At 36.6% G+C, this 16,487-nt stretch overlaps 1 protein-coding gene across 1 annotated transcript in view; it reads left to right on the top strand.

The window, feature by feature from the left end:
* LOC124371546 overlaps positions 1–16,487 on the top strand; it is a 117,323-nt gene that overhangs the window by 57,312 nt on the left and 43,524 nt on the right. Inside the window, exon 4 of the mRNA XM_046830184.1 lies at positions 11,792–11,887. Coding sequence (XP_046686140.1) covers positions 11,792–11,887 — 96 coding nt within the window. The remainder of the gene's footprint in view (positions 1–11,791; positions 11,888–16,487) is intronic.

Raw genomic sequence — 16,487 nt, 5'->3', positions numbered from 1 at the left:
TTCCTGATAGCGCCACATCCTCCCTTGCCTCTTCCTCTTGTAATCTCAACTTTCCGCCTTGGGTTTAGAAACCACTGTCCAGTATGTAAATATAAGTGGTAGCAGTAACATACTGTCGCGATTTCCAGTTTAAAAGTATTGTTCATATGGTAGACAGTGAATGAGTACTGAACATTAATTAGTTAAGTTATTTTTTTCAGCCTTCACGACTCGTATTTAAAATAATTAAAAATAAAAATTGGTCTGGAGAAAAAAATGTTTAGTAGGTGAAGTTTAATACTTTTAAGTCTTCAATTTAGAAAATATTCGGGATATTTTAATCATTTGATGAATCAACAGAGTTGTATTAAAATTAAGTTTAGCGATGACTAGTCAACTTTCCTGCCAATGGTGGTTTTCATAAGCACCTCATATTTTAGAAAGAGGATATTTATATATTTTAGTCAACAACTTAAAAAAAACCAAATTTCGGTTTCAAATGATCATGTAAGTTGTCAGCGTCTTTATGAAACAGTTGGGAGCGTCATTATATACTTAAAGATATTAAGACAACCTCAACGATTGGTTAGTTTTCCCATTAATGTACACTATCGTGGCATTCACATCATTCAGTGGATTAATTGTTTTTATCAAGAGATGTTTTCCAAAAACATTTATGCATATGCACCTATGGATAGAGGTATCAAATGCAATGAGAAACTGACTTCTTGGATAAAATGGAGCCACATTTGTAATTTCTGAGACAGTCTGCGGGATTAGCTGTTCCAATGCTGGAAGCGTATTAAAGAGATAGGCTCATGATGAACACAGTCGTAGGAGGCAGTGTCAATCTGGCCGTAAACTTTGTAACACAATTCTCGGGATCCTCAAAGCTGCGCTTGCTAGGTATGTGTGTGGCTATGTCAGAGGCTACCTGAGATTGGTAATTACTTTCCTCACAGGACCTGGCATCTACAGGAGTCATTTGACAAAAATAGGGTTCTGTAAAGATGTATACTTTAATCCGTCTTTGCATCCAAGAAACTGAAACTGCTGAACTAGGCTGTGTAGCACTAGCATCTAAGGGAAGAATACTGTTGTAAGTTCATTCTCTGGAGGTATCCGACCAACCCAACCGAGAGTTATAATTCTTCAACTCGTGGAAGAAACCAACTTCTAGGAATCGTGTTCGCTTGGCACAATAAGTCGTAGGCCAACGTGCCTTAGCCTCGGAGTTATTCATGTTTTAAATGAAATCAATGCATGTTCCCTCTCCTTTCTTTCACAGAGTTACTTTTTTTAAATATAAAGGCTACTTAAATAATCTTACATAACAAGCTAAGTCCATCTCTCACAATTCATTCACAAAACAACCAATAACCCACTCATCTCGTAATACTGGTGAAGACTACCAGTAGCCTTATCTTATATCATGTGAGCATCTATTCAGGTGACTATGAAATATACAGAGAGACACCTGTCAATGAAGGATTCCAGAGGAGAGAAGGCGAGACTGGGAGGATTCAAGTCATCGGAGAGCAAGGCAGAGGAGAAATGTCTTTTTCCAGGACAAGGCCTTCATTATATTGAGCCGTATCGTATTTCGGAAATTCCAAACTGCATCAAGAAAAAGCCATGAATTATCTCAAAAAGATATTTATTTAAAACTTAAGGCAATGAGGAATTCATGTGAAGAAATCACGTCTTTCTTAGCCATTGAACGCAATTTTTCCTGAGTTCAAACCTACCTGGAGTGTACCACAACTGTATACTCTGTTGAACGATGTACATTTGGGCCGATTCGTTGTTAGGCAATTTCGAACTTAAACTCTTCAATTGAAACAAGAACGGGATCAAGTAACAGTGGATTTTAGGAGGGGGAAAACAATCATTGGAGGTATCTCAATCTCTGTAAGAGTACATACAAATTCAGATTTTACCTATCACAGTACCGACAGGTATGATTAGGGCCGTGCGCAGAATTTTATTTAGGGGGGGTTCTATACTTATTTTATGAAATAAAAAAGAAAAAACTTAAGAAGAAACTTTCGAATGTCCATTTTGTTCCAGTAGAACGATATGTTAACGTCGTAACGTGCGTCTTTGAAAACAAACACTGCAGCTTTCTGGTGTAATTAGTTCAGTCTGCGCCACTCAGTACACAAAACAAAGCTTGTCGTTAACGGCGACTTGACAACGACAACAGCGACGACAAAAACTTAGGGCCGGCCGCCCGTTATCGCTCGCAACAACGCACCTATTCACACCTATTCGTGGCTGCAGGAGGACTGAGCGCTGCACGCTCCGTCGCTCTATCGCTCTGGTCCGCGCATGCGCGCTCCGTTTTAGGTCCCGGTTTTTGGTACCAATTGTGTAGCGCGTCGGAGCTCCAATTTTTAAACAGTATATAACACAAATCAGGCGGAAAGCGCGCGCAATCAAACGATTGGAAATATTTGCGCGCGCATGCGCGTAAACTGACGGCGCAATAGAGCACAATTAAACTGATATATGGAAATAATATGATATATCCCAATCTTCAAGGGGGGGGGTTTGAACCCCCAAAAACCCCCCCCATGCGCACGGGCCTGGGTATGATAGCAGAGTAGGACGCTCTGACAAACCATTTACTCGTTTCAGCCTCCCGCGTCAGTCCAGTTAAGGCAAATTATCTAGATCTAGTACCCAAGAAGTAAAGTACGAATGTCCTACATCCGGGCAAAATCTTACTTTTATGAGCTATCTAGCGCTATGGCTCATAAAACGGTTTGAGAGCCAAAAACCTAAATGGAAGTACATTTTTGTCAATATCTCTGCTGAATAGTGCAATAGATTTTTTTGTCTGGAAGTTTTAGTAAAATTAGAGTGTTAAAAAAGGTAATTAGTTAAATTATAAAAAATCAAATCTTGCTGATATTTTAATAATTTTAAACACTTTTCTGCATATATAGGGGCCTAAGACGTGTTACGAGTGACCTCTATGTTTTTAGTATGTGCGATTTGTACGATTTACAATTTATAAATGTTTTGATATACAAAAAATTGTTGGTAAATAAAAAAAAAAAAAAAAAAAAATAGCGTCAGTTTATAGAACACAATATTCTTTCAAGCGTTTTCAAAGAGGAAATGTCTTATTACTATATATGTTCTTATATACCTGTATTCATAATTTAAAAATTGTGATAGTTTTATTTATACATACACATACATACATAGTATGATTGAACAAGTGTTGAAGATGGCCTCCCATATTTATTTTATACTGCCATGCTTGAGTGTTCTTACAAACATAATAGACATCAAAATCAATCATCAGAGATACAGAACGAATGACTTCCTAGGCATTGTCGCTTTGTGACTCCATTTTGTATGATTTCCCCTTAGAGATACATTGAAAACTTTTATATGCCTTTATCTAGCCGTGGGGTGGGGATGAACCGTGAAATCGCCTCACTGCTGCAGTGCTCCAGAATTTTTTATAGGATTCATTCTCCAATACACGTGCTAAACGGCCTAAAGTAACCTCATTTAAGTGTTTATCAAGACATTTTTGTGTAAAAATATAGATTTAGTTGTGCAATTACCTGTGGGTTTTAATCCATGTTCATGATTGAATAACTGAAAAATGGTCATAACTTGTAATTGGTTGCTCTTTCACAAACACTCTGTCAAAGTTCATAAGTCCCTATAATTTATAATATAATTTTCATGTACTTTTCCTAGGCTAAATGTAAAGCTATATGTTGTCAAATTTGAACTTAAGTGCTTGAGTGATCCTAGTATTATTTGTTTACTAGCTGTTTCCCGCGGCTTTGCTCGCTTGTAATAAGCTTTGCTCTTGTATAAGCGCTTCTTGTTCAAGTGAATTATATTTCTAACGCCGATGTATAGTTGGCCTTTTTGCCACGATCGATAATCTGTCAAAAGTGTATGTTTATAGCCGTTGTACATGTACTTGTACTTTATTTAAAAAATGATCTAACACTGAGACTTTAAGTTCAAACTGATTTTATAAAGACAAATTAACATCATAATTTAGCGCCCTTCACATAATGTTTTGCTATGTAATATACGTGACCGTCTTGTAATTTCAGTTTATAATGTGCAGGCGCTTTCAAAACTTCCATCTTTCGCAGTGCCGCCTGGTGGCGAGTTACATTAATGGGCACAGTATATAAGCCTTCTCCGTGGAAAAGTATATATACATACACATTTTCATAATGATCGGTCAAATAGTTTACGATTCTATAAAGGACATACAGACAAACATTCAGTTATATATATTTCTAGTTAATTTTTATTTTAAAAATCGGAATCAAAATAAAGTTGTAGGTGTAAAGCTCTTTTTTACGATAGATAATTTTAAAGAATAACAAAATTCTGAACATTTATTATCGTCATTAAAAAATCTAAAATCTTACGATTTTGTTTGGACACCTGAATATTTTATACGGAACGAATTGTAAAATGAGACAATCAATTCGGATATATATATATATACTACTAGCTGTTTCCCGCGGCTTCGCACGCTTTTCGTAAGTTTTTGCCCGCGTATGAGCATTTCTGGTTGAAGTAAATTATATTTCCAACCCCGATGTAGATTTTACCTTGATGTCACGATCAAGAAAATATGTCAAAAATGTATTGTACATGCATAATGTATTTTATTACAAAGTGGTCTACCACTCAACCTTTAAGTTCAACCAAAAATTTAGTTTAGACAATTATACATCATAACTTAGCGCCTTCAAATAGTGTTTCACTGTTTAATATACGTATCTATCTCGTAATTGCAGGTTATAATGTGCAGGCGCTTTGAAAACTTTTCTTCATTTTATTCGTTTATATTCACGATATAAGCGAATAATTCAGATAATAACTAACTATCCTATCTTCTAAGTTAGACTAAATTACGGATACATGTGAAATTTGATTGAAATTGGTTCAGTCGTTTTGGAGTTTATTGGCAACATACATCGTGACTCAAGATTTTTATATATATATATATATATATATATAATATATATATATATATATATAAGATATCTTCGCGGAGGAAAGTGGCCAGTCTCTCTCAGCTGGAACGTCAGCATTGACCTTCCTGGCCGGCCGACTAATGCGCAATACTTGCCTATTCGACCAGCCTAACCTGTCTCATGAGGTAAACATGATGTAATCCCTCGGTTATATTTGACCTTCCTAATAACGTCCAGCGCAGCGGTGCGCGGTTGTCCCTGTTGTTGGTTTCTGAGCGTGTGCAATATCACAGATCAATGTAGCGGCCACTGTCACACTTCCGCTGTCTAAGTGTTCATGTAGACCCAATCGTGGCTTTTGGCATCATTTGTTTATCGTGTTATCTTAGTCTATTAAGAAGTTAGGTGTATTTACAATCTAGCGATTGAATTATCTTTTTGAACAAATCGTGTTAATTTATTAGTTAGTTTATGGATATGTATTCCCATGATTCCGTCTGTAATTGTTACACCTTAATGATTTCCCACGAAAGTAATCATTAAACATGTCACAAGTGAATAAAACATTCAAATGGTTGGTGCAAATCGGATCAAACTTCAAGAGTGAAAACCTTGAGCCATAAACGGTTTTTACACAACAAATCTATCCGACTTGTAGTTGTATAAATTTTAACTAGCATTGGTATAAACGTGTGTGCACAGACCTACTATGGACAGCACCTCTGACAGATATAGCTTATTACAGACATTTCTTAAATCAAAACGTTCTTTAATACAAATATTAATCAAGGAATTTAATGTTTGGATTTGGATTTAAGAGATTTTTGTTCTGTGGAAAATTTAATCAAAAACTGGCAAGGATGACACGCAAGTACGAGTATATGTGCTTTAATGGAAGGCAATTGTCTATTATACGGAATAATTGCTTGACCATGATAATAAATTTCATAGGGTTTTAGGGGTTTATAGAGACAAGTTTCATTTATACTTTAGAAGAGGTACTTTCGTTTTGGTGCGCCACGTTTGGGAGTAATAGATTGATATTACTGTCACTTCTCGGTTCTGTGATCGAAAGTGGTAGGAATGTGGTTAATATCGTGTTAACATATAATTAGGAGTAGACTCTTATAACCTATCTAAACAGGGCAAGAAACGTAAATGGCAGTGGAGAGGTTAATATTGCGTTGTAGTGTAACACTTTCACTGCCACTTTCAATAATTAATTGTAGACTGTTATAACTGTGTGTGGACTGGGTAATGACCACACACACCCACCCTGTGTGTGTGGGTACTGACAGTGAAATGGTCAACACTGTGATTTTATATAACACGTTCATTGCTATGACCAATAGTTAAGTACACTGTTATAATAGTGAGTGGACAGTGTAAGAAGCGAGTACTGGGGCCCCAGTGATATACTCAACATCCCTTTGTCGTATAACACTTTCATTGCCACTTTCAATAATCGTAGACTGTCATAACTGTGTGTGGACCGGGTAATGACCATACTGACAGTGAAATAGTTAACACTATTATGTCATATAACACGTTCACTGCCACGATTGATAGTTGTAGACTGTTATAACTGTACGTGGACTGTGTAATGACCATACTGACAGTAAAATAGTTAACACTATTATGTCATATAACACGTTCACTGCCACGATTGATAGTTGTAGACTGTTATAACTGTGCGTGGACTGTGTAATGACCATACTGACAGTGAAATAGTTTACACTATTATGTCATATAACACGTTCACTGCCACGATTGATAGTTGTAGACTGTTATAACTGTGCGTGGACTGTGTAATGACCATACTGACAGTGAAATAGTTAACACTATTGTCATATAACACGTTCACTGCCACGATTGATAGTTGTAGACTGTTATAACTGTGCGTGGACTGTGTAATGACCATACTGACAGTGAAATAGTTAACACTATTATGTCATATAACACGTTCACTGCCACGATTGATAGTTGTAGACTGTTATAATAGTAAGTGGAAAGTGCCAGAAGTGGCGTGGCAGTGAAATATTTAGCATTGTGATGTCATACACTACTTTCAGTGTCACTTTCTCTGCTTGTGCATTGTTATAACGGTATAGGGACAGGGGAAGGGCCATTTGCAGCAGTGAAATATTTAACATCGTATTGCCATATATAACTATAACTGACAATGAACCTCATGTGACAATGAATGTATTATTACAACTTCAGTTTTTAGTCTTGAAAGTAAATAAAAGATAATTTTTTATAACGATCTAAAAGAGTGTAGCTGTCACTCAAGCTTGTAAGATTTCCTTATTTAATTAAGTAACATTGTAACCAGGTACCGCTAGATCTGGATGCTGCTCTGGAAATTAGGAGTTCCCTTAAGAGAGTCTAATCAGTGTAATCGCTGTAGTTGTTGCTGATTTATGTGGCCAGTTACTCCAAGATGTCTAGATTGATCACCTAGTTATCCAACTTCTTGTTGCGAACTTCTCTCAGACTGTCCACTTTGCTGCGTCCTACTTGTCTTTCCTTCATAAATGGCACCTAATACAATACGCTTTCTATCATTTCTGATTATAAAATATACCTTCAGTTATTAAACTATATCCAAATAAACGGATTTCCAGCATCGTGAAATATACATTGAAACACTGTGCACTAATAAACAGCAGCTTAGAGAATCCAATGCCAAGTTTATCTCCTTAGCGACAATACGGTATTGACAGTTGATCGTTTGTTACCAACTTTGCCTCAAGATGGTCCTATTCTACTCATTCTTGAGGAATACACCGGCTTTACCAGCGATGTTATACTGTGGCAGTGAAAGTGGAAAAATTAAATATTAATCGTGGTGTTGAGGGTCTACGTATGTAGAATACGTAGTCTGCTATTTACTAATATAGCAGTGTTATTGCTTTAATTATTCCAATATTACACATGATTCATTGCACCTCTCCAGTTTAGCAGTTAATTAGAGTCTATTCTGTTTGATCAGTTTAAAAATCAATTGAAACACTTTTAAGAAGTATTCTAAATTCTATTGGAGAATAGCGAGCTTCTAAACGGTTTCATATTTTAAGTAAGAATAAACTTTTTTTCATTAACGCATAATGTTGCGGTCTCTGCAATTGGCAAGCGTTTCTAAATCACTTAACCGTTATTTTCCTCTTTGTTAACTAATTAGGTTGTGGCTATTTAACCGAATGGTCACGGGTTTGATTTCAGGGGAGGTCAGTAGCAATTCACAAATAGTTTTGGAACACTTTTCTTTAAAATAGTTTAGTATCATTTATCAGTATGCCTTTTGGGTAGAAATTATCTAATAAAGATTATATTTTAAATTATAGGACTATACTTATTCAAAGGAATAAATTGAGCTAATTGGACTGATTTGTCAGTCCAAACTAATTGGACTAATCAAGCAGGTTTAGATGTTTTTGTTATATTTGAAATTACTAGGTTATACCTTTCAAACGATTAACTCGTGCTTTTCAAACTAATTGGACTAATCAAACTGCTTTAAACATTTTGGATGTTTAAAGTTGAAATTAAAGGGTTATACCTTTCCAAATTAATTAGACTAATAAAACTGCTTTAGACATTTTTGTTATATTTTAAAGTTGAAATTCTAGGGTTATACTTCTTTAAATGAATAACTCGTGCTCATTTGACTTTTAGACAGCTTTTAGCTTTAATCATTTTGGTTCAATCGCAAACAAAATATCATTGATTATGTATCAGTCTGAGAAGTCAAAGAAAATACATTGAACTTGTATTTCCTTGCTTCATATTATGTTTATTACACACACAAAATAATGAAAAAATCGTTTCTTTGTACATTTTTAATGTGAAGCAGAGAAGAACGTGACGGAGTTTATCAACCCAAAAGGATATTCAGGAATCCGGAAAATCGCTGAATTATTTCCCTTAATCAAGTGAAGCACGCGCAAGTCGAGCTACACTGTAACAGTTGCGAACTATACAGACACCAGTTGAAAGGACGTTGCCAGGTTACCGGTAACTAACTCTAACTGCGTGTGTTACAGATGGGCGGAGTGTGGTGCAAGTCGAGCTACACTGTAATAGTTGCGAACTATACAGACACCAGTTGAAAGGACGTTGCCAGGTTACCGGTAACTAACTCTAACTGCGTGTGTTACAGATGGGCGGAGTGTGGTGCAAGTCGAGCTACACTGTAATAGTTGCGAACTATACAGACACCAGTTGAAAGGACGTTGCCAGGTTACCGGTAACTAACTCTAACTGCGTCTGTTACAGATGGGCGGAGTGTGGTGCAAGTCGAGCTACACTGTAATAGTCGCGAACTATACAGACACCAGTTGAAAGGACGTTGCCAGGTTACCGGTAACTAACTCTAACTGCGTCTGTTACAGATGGGCGGAGTGTGGTGCAAGTCGAGCTACACTTTAATAGTTGCGAACTATACAGACACCAGTTGAAAGGACGTTGCCAGGTTACCGGTAACTAACTCTAACTGCGTCTGTTACAGATGGGCGGAGTGTGGTGCAAGTCGAGCTACACTGTAATAGTTGCGAACTATACAGACACCAGTTGAAAGGACGTTGCCAGGTTACCGGTAACTAACTCTAACTGCGTCTGTTACAGATGGGCGGAGTGTGGTGCAAGTCGAGCTACACTGTAATAGTTGCGAACTATACAGACACCAGTTGAAAGGACGTTGCCAGGTTACCGGTAACTAACTCTAACTGCGTCTGTTACAGATGGGCGGAGTGTGGTGCAAGTCGAGCTACACTTTAATAGTCGCGAACTATACAGACACCAGTTGAAAGGACGTTGCCAGGTTACCGGTAACTAACTCTAACTGCGTCTGTTACAGATGGGCGGAGTGTGGTGCAAGTCGAGCTACACTTTAATAGTTGCGAACTATACAGACACCATTTGAAAGGACGTTGCCAGGTTACCGGTAACTAACTCTAACTGCTTCTGTTACAGATGGGCGGAGTGTGGTGCAAGTTGAGCTACACTTTAATAGTTGGGAACTATACAGACACCAGTTGAAAGGACGTTGCCAGGTTACCGGTAACTAACTCTAACTGCTTTTGTTACAGATGCGCGGAGTGTGGTGCAAGTCGAGCTACACTTTAATAGTTGCGAACTATACAGACACCAGTTGAAAGGACGTTGCCAGGTTACCGGAAACTAACTCTAACTGCTTCTGTTACAGATGGCGGAGTGTGGTGCAAGTCGAGCTACACTTTAATAGTTGCGAACTATACAGACACCAGTTGAAAGGACGTTGCCAGGTTACCGGTAACTAACTCTAACTGCTTCTGTTACAGATGGGCGGAGTGTGGTGCAAGTCGAGCTACACTTTAATAGTTGCGAACTATACAGACACCAGTTGAAAGGACGTTGCCAGGTTACCGGTAACTAACTCTAACTGCTTCTGTTACAGATGGGCGGAGTGTGGTGCAAGTCGAGCTACACTTTAATAGTTGCGAACTATACAGACACCATTTGAAAGGACGTTGCCAGGTTACCGGTAACTAACTCTAACTGCTTCTGTTACAGATGGCCGGAGTGTGGTGCAAGTCGAGCTACACTTTAATAGTTGGGAACTATACAGACACCAGTTGAAAGGACGTTGCCAGGTTAACGGGAACTAACTCTAACTGCTTTTGTTACAGATGCGCGGAGTGTGGTGCAAGTCGAGCTACACTTTAATAGTTGCGAACTATACAGACACCAGTTGAAAGGACGTTGCCAGGTTACCGGTAACTAACTCTAACTGCGTCTGTTACAGATGGGCGGAGTGTGGTGCAAGTCGAGCTACACTTTAATAGTCGCGAACTATACAGACACCAGTTGAAAGGACGTTGCCAGGTTACCGGTAACTAACTCTAACTGCGTCTGTTACAGATGGGCGGAGTGTGGTGCAAGTCGAGCTACACTGTAATAGTTGCGAACTATACAGACACCAGTTGAAAGGACGTTGCCAGGTTACCGGTAACTAACTCTAACTGCGTCTGTTACAGATGGGCGGAGTGTGGTGCAAGTCGAGCTACACTGTAATAGTCGCGAACTATACAGACACCAGTTGAAAGGACGTTGCCAGGTTACCGGTAACTAACTCTAACTGCGTCTGTTACAGATGGGCGGAGTGTGGTGCAAGTCGAGCTACACTTTAATAGTCGCGAACTATACAGACACCAGTTGAAAGGACGTTGCCAGGTTACCGGTAACTAACTCTAACTGCTTCTGTTACAGATGGGCGGAGTGTGGTGCAAGTCGAGCTACACTTTAATAGTTTGCGAACTATACTATATAGACACCAGTTGAAAGGACGTTGCCAGGTTACCGGTAACTAACTCTAACTGCTTCTGTTACAGATGGGCGGAGTGTGGTGCAAGTCGAGCTACACTTTAATAGTTGCGAACTATACAGACACCATTTGAAAGGACGTTGCCAGGTTACCGGTAACAAAACTCTAACTGTTTCTGTTACAGATGGGCGGAGTGTGGTGCAAGTCGAGCTACACTTTAATAGTTGCGAACTATACAGACACCATTTGAAAGGACGTTGCCAGGTTACCGGTAACTAACTCTAACTGCTTCTGTTACAGATGGGCGGAGTGTGGTGCAAGTCGAGCTACACTTTAATAGTTGCGAACTATACAGACACCAGTTGAAAGGACGTTGCCAGGTTACCGGTAACTAACTCTAACTGCGTCTGTTACAGATGGGCGGAGTGTGGTGCAAGTCGAGGTATACTGTAATAGTCGCGAACTGTACAGACACCAGTTGAAAGGACGTTGCCAGGTTACCGGTAACTAACTCTAACTGCTTCTGTTACAGATGGGCGGAGTGTGGTGCAAGTCGGACAAAGGACAACAACGATCCTACACCACCCGAGGGCATTTCAACTCTACAATATCTCGCTGGACCGATCATGTAGGTCACATTTATTACAATTTAGCGTCTAATAATGGACTGAAACTGTTCTACAAACACAACTTGAGACACAAGTAGTCAAGTTACTTCATGCTTAGATCCTTGTCTGTAGTCCCGATATGTGCAAATGTTTTAGTTATAATTTTCATTTACTATAATCTATTAATACCAAGTCAACAGTTTTAAGTTAATTAATTAAAATGTTACTCTCAGAACAGTTCGGGCACAAACTTCTTGATATTTATCTTAATCATAATCATAATCATAATATCATAATCAGTTACAAAATTCGAAATAGCGCTGGTTAATCTGAAATTTGGCTTTATTGAACATTTATTATAGCTTGGCTGCTTTAGACTGAGTTCTTCATATTTTACTTCAAACTCAAATTTAAACTTCTTTATTGACATCGTACATACTGTTTTGAAGAAACACGTTCTACTTTATTTGGTACTAATCAGTTTAAAAAGTAACAATTTTCTAACGCAAATCTAATGAAGTCTGGATTTTATGTGTGGCAGTCATCTGACATAAAATGACCCAACTTAAGATGTATTAGTTATTAAGGTTAATTTGTTAAAACGTGTCTCTTATAGTTGTAGATAGAATTTGCTTTAAAAATGTTCTTAAAAATCATATTCTAAGGTAAAGTTAATAATTACTATTAAAATATATGTTAGGATAAATAATTGCATACATTTTATTATTATCATTTAGCTGTTTGTATTATTAGTGGTTTTAACGAAATATTGATATGATATAAGAGCTTAATAACTATAAGAATGTAACTAAGAAAATTGCCAATAAATCTTCACTAAGCCGTTGGTTCCCATGTTGTGTTAGAGAGGGCTTCTTAGTCCTTCGCCTGGTAAAATAAGACATTCTTTGTTTTTAACTTTTAAGCTTTAGCTGACATCCAAAATCATAAAATATCATAATTCTTTTCGGTTCAAACCACATGGAAAGTTAGCTAACACAGTTAAAGTATCCCAATATATAAATTAGGTTAGAATGCTTTATCGTTGTGTAAACCTAAAATCTTAGATGGAAGTCACTAATATATCATGTTTCATTGAATTTATAAATATTTGACAACATTATCGAGCAAGATCAAAATTTTGATGATTGAACACACTGGTCCCAACTTGCAGTCAACACCCCGCTTCAGCGTTGTTAAGTCGAGTTCTTATTTCCTGATAGGTATTGTGTCCAAATTAATTATTTATAACAGATATTAACAGTGTTCGCCGGCTGTTCGATGTGGCAACCGTGTGCTACTTTGCAAATAGCTATTACTCTTAGGTCTTCTTTGGTGGCATTTGATATAAATTAGGCTATTGCCACGTCTAAGAAGTTAACGAATATGGAAAACTATTCGAGATTTGTTTGGGGTTTAAATCATATTTCAGATTGCTTATTTAAAAATATTGACGTCGGAAACGGCGAAGTTAAAACTGACTTACACAAAGTGAGGGCTTTATGGTGAAGTAGAGAAAATCCTAGTTCCACTTACAGTACAATCAACTACATGCTTGTGAAGAATTAAGGTATTCTTTGAATCACTTATAATATGTGTGTATGTACAATACGTGTTTAATATAGTAGTTAGTATTGGAATCTGATTACTAAGAACCAATTAATTTAAAAAGTACATTACGATTATTTAAATTTACAAATACGATTTAAAAACAAATTGAACAATAAACCTTTAACGCCAGCCATTGCCAGCTCGAGTTTTTGACGTTTAAAAATTTGCAAATTAAATGTTTCTGAATAAATAAAGATCAGTAGGATTTTTAAAATTGAGGTGGTAGTTCACTTTCTCAAAATTTACATATACCTGAATACATTTCTACAAACTTGTACAGCAACAAGATGAGAGCTGTGTTAGTACACTTTAAACCATAACGACTCCAGATAGATGGACAATCCTCGCCTTTGATATTTATTGACACCGGACACCAGAAGATGACAAACTAGAGTCGAAACTATAGTAACGTATGACTTCAGTTTGAACTGTTTAACGGAGGTACGCTGTTATTGTTACTAACAGATAAGACATAATATTGAAACTTCATTTATAATTATGTTACTGCTATACAGTGTTTTTGTAGGAACTAAATTAATTTTATATAAGACGGTCATTCATCATTACGTTATTATATACTGTATTTTCTAACAAAGTGTTCTTAGGTCTTAATGGCTTCTTTCTGTTTCATACTATTTTTATTTATTTCTGTACAAATACTTCCATAGTAATTGTTGCTATAGGATGTGTTTAATTTATGCGATAAGCTTTCCTGAAAACCCATATACTAAATGCGCAATAAATTATATGGGTCCTAATCCATAGGGCGTTACGTACATAATATTAAGTACTGTAATATACTATATAAAAGCAACTTGGAAAACGATTGGCCATGAAACTGTAACTCCAAACTACATTTCGAACAGTTTGTTCAAGTAATCAACATTTGTAATAAAGGTTTATTCCAAATTAAGCTCACTGTTGTTGGAGTGGCAACCAACTTACAGTTAGCCAAGTTACAGTAGATGCTGATCCTAGTTGAATCCTATTGTTCAAAATATGTTATTATTGACTAAATACGTTGAATAGATTAATCTGACAGTAGATACATTTTGTGGGTTGTCCACTATTTCCTTCTATTTACATTTAGTGAATTAAGATATTATGTTAGAATATGTGTGAGAAAAATATTCGAAGTATTAAGATACGTCTAATAATGTAAGTGAAATTGTATTAATTACTATAATGCGGTGTGCGGACTCACTATGTGTGATTGATTTGTAACTCAAAAGTATTGCTTGTGGACTATACTAATAGTGAGTCACAGTTGTCGATATACAAGGTGTTCACAAACTTCTGTGGCAGATCGTATTCATGATTCCAATCAAAAAGTGTTCTGTAAACATAGGTCGAGAAATGTGTCGTTCAGCCACTAGCCATTCATTAGTACTTTTTATAAATCTATAAAACTGGTGAAGCTACCGATACCAAACTTTTGTACATATTTTATGATAAATAAGAGAAAAACTTAAAACAATATCTGTTTGATTTTCTTTAATATTAACAAAATGGCACATGTTAACAATTTTGTCTGATAACAAAGGAAAATCAGTATAGCTATAAAACGTTTACAAGATACTAACTATAATATAATTTTCATAACAATTCCAATTGTATTTTTCTTAACGAAAATCAGTCTACGCATAACCAAGCATGATCAATTTGGAGGCATGCTTGCACAGGCCGGTAGAATAACATTTTTGTCAATTGAAAGGCATTAGCTGTTTTGCATCAGTGATAAAAATGTAATTGATACCAAATTTTTTTTAATTGTATAAAAATTAAAACTGTACTTTTTTCAACGAAATCCTTCTACGCATAAGCGAGAAAGACCACTTTACAAGTACGTTTCAAAAAACAGTTGATGGCTCTCTTCTGTGACATATTTGTTGCCCCGGTTCGTGCAAGCCCTGTACATACCCCCGAGTGCCGCCAAGTCTTATGGTGAACAAACTATAATACATCAACGTTTAGAGAGTTGTATCTTTTTACATAAACCTACTTGCAAACAACTACGTCTTTATATGTACGTGTCTGAATGATTATAAATAGGGCGTTCTAATAAAATATTATAGTTCGGAAGATAAGAAAGTTTTTTATTGGTGTAGGTAAGATTTGTCAACAAATTAAAATAATTCGCTTCCTAATTCCGGAAATACCTTGTAAGTTCTTGAATGTTGCAAAGGAGGTAACATTTAAATCCCTATGAGCAAACACTAGTGTGGTTTTTGTAGACATTTTTTTTGGGAACTGGTTTACTTTAAGGATATCAAAAAACATTTTTGTATTTTTTACGTTAATAAGAATTATTGCGCTGGTAGTCAGGTGTGGAACGCTCAGCAGCTGCACCGTAGGATGGCCTACGTAGGCACATGCTAATCCGTTACCTAACCTGTAACAATGTGGAGGATACGTGTAGGACTACCACGTGTAGGACTGGGCTAATGAACTAAAACAAAAGTTAAAAGTATGTAATGTGCCTACTGATACATTTACATACCCAACATTTAAAGGAACCTTACGATTGAATTAGTATTTCGGGAAATTTAGTTTTCTTCTGAAAACCATGTGCTCTCAGGTAGTTTTCATTTGTTTTGTGATCACCCAGCAACGTGCCCACATCAGGGCCTATATATCATACAACAAAACAAAGAAACAAGACTAATACTATATGTTTGCCATTATGATATTGAAGGAATGAATGGTAGATCAAAATGTGAAGTTCTGACAATAAAACGTTTAGGTAAAAAAGATCGACGATGTACTTGGACAATGATAAACTTAAATAGAAGATCCATCAATCTGTGTGAATATTCCCGGCTATATATTTACAGATAAATATTAAACCATTAAATATTAGAATGGGTTTATAGAGTAGCTAAATGAGCGAGACAGGGCATTGTGATTTATTTATAATTTATAGACCTTGAGTAAATTTAATGGTGTATTTATACTGATAGTTGAATATTATGTTTACCAGCCTAAAAATACCCCATGGTGAGACGTTACAGC

This window comes from Homalodisca vitripennis, chromosome 1 (genome assembly GCF_021130785.1).
Source record: "Homalodisca vitripennis isolate AUS2020 chromosome 1, UT_GWSS_2.1, whole genome shotgun sequence".
Taxonomy (NCBI): Eukaryota; Metazoa; Arthropoda; class Insecta; order Hemiptera; family Cicadellidae; genus Homalodisca; species Homalodisca vitripennis.
This window is presented reverse-complemented; position numbering and strand designations above follow the sequence as displayed.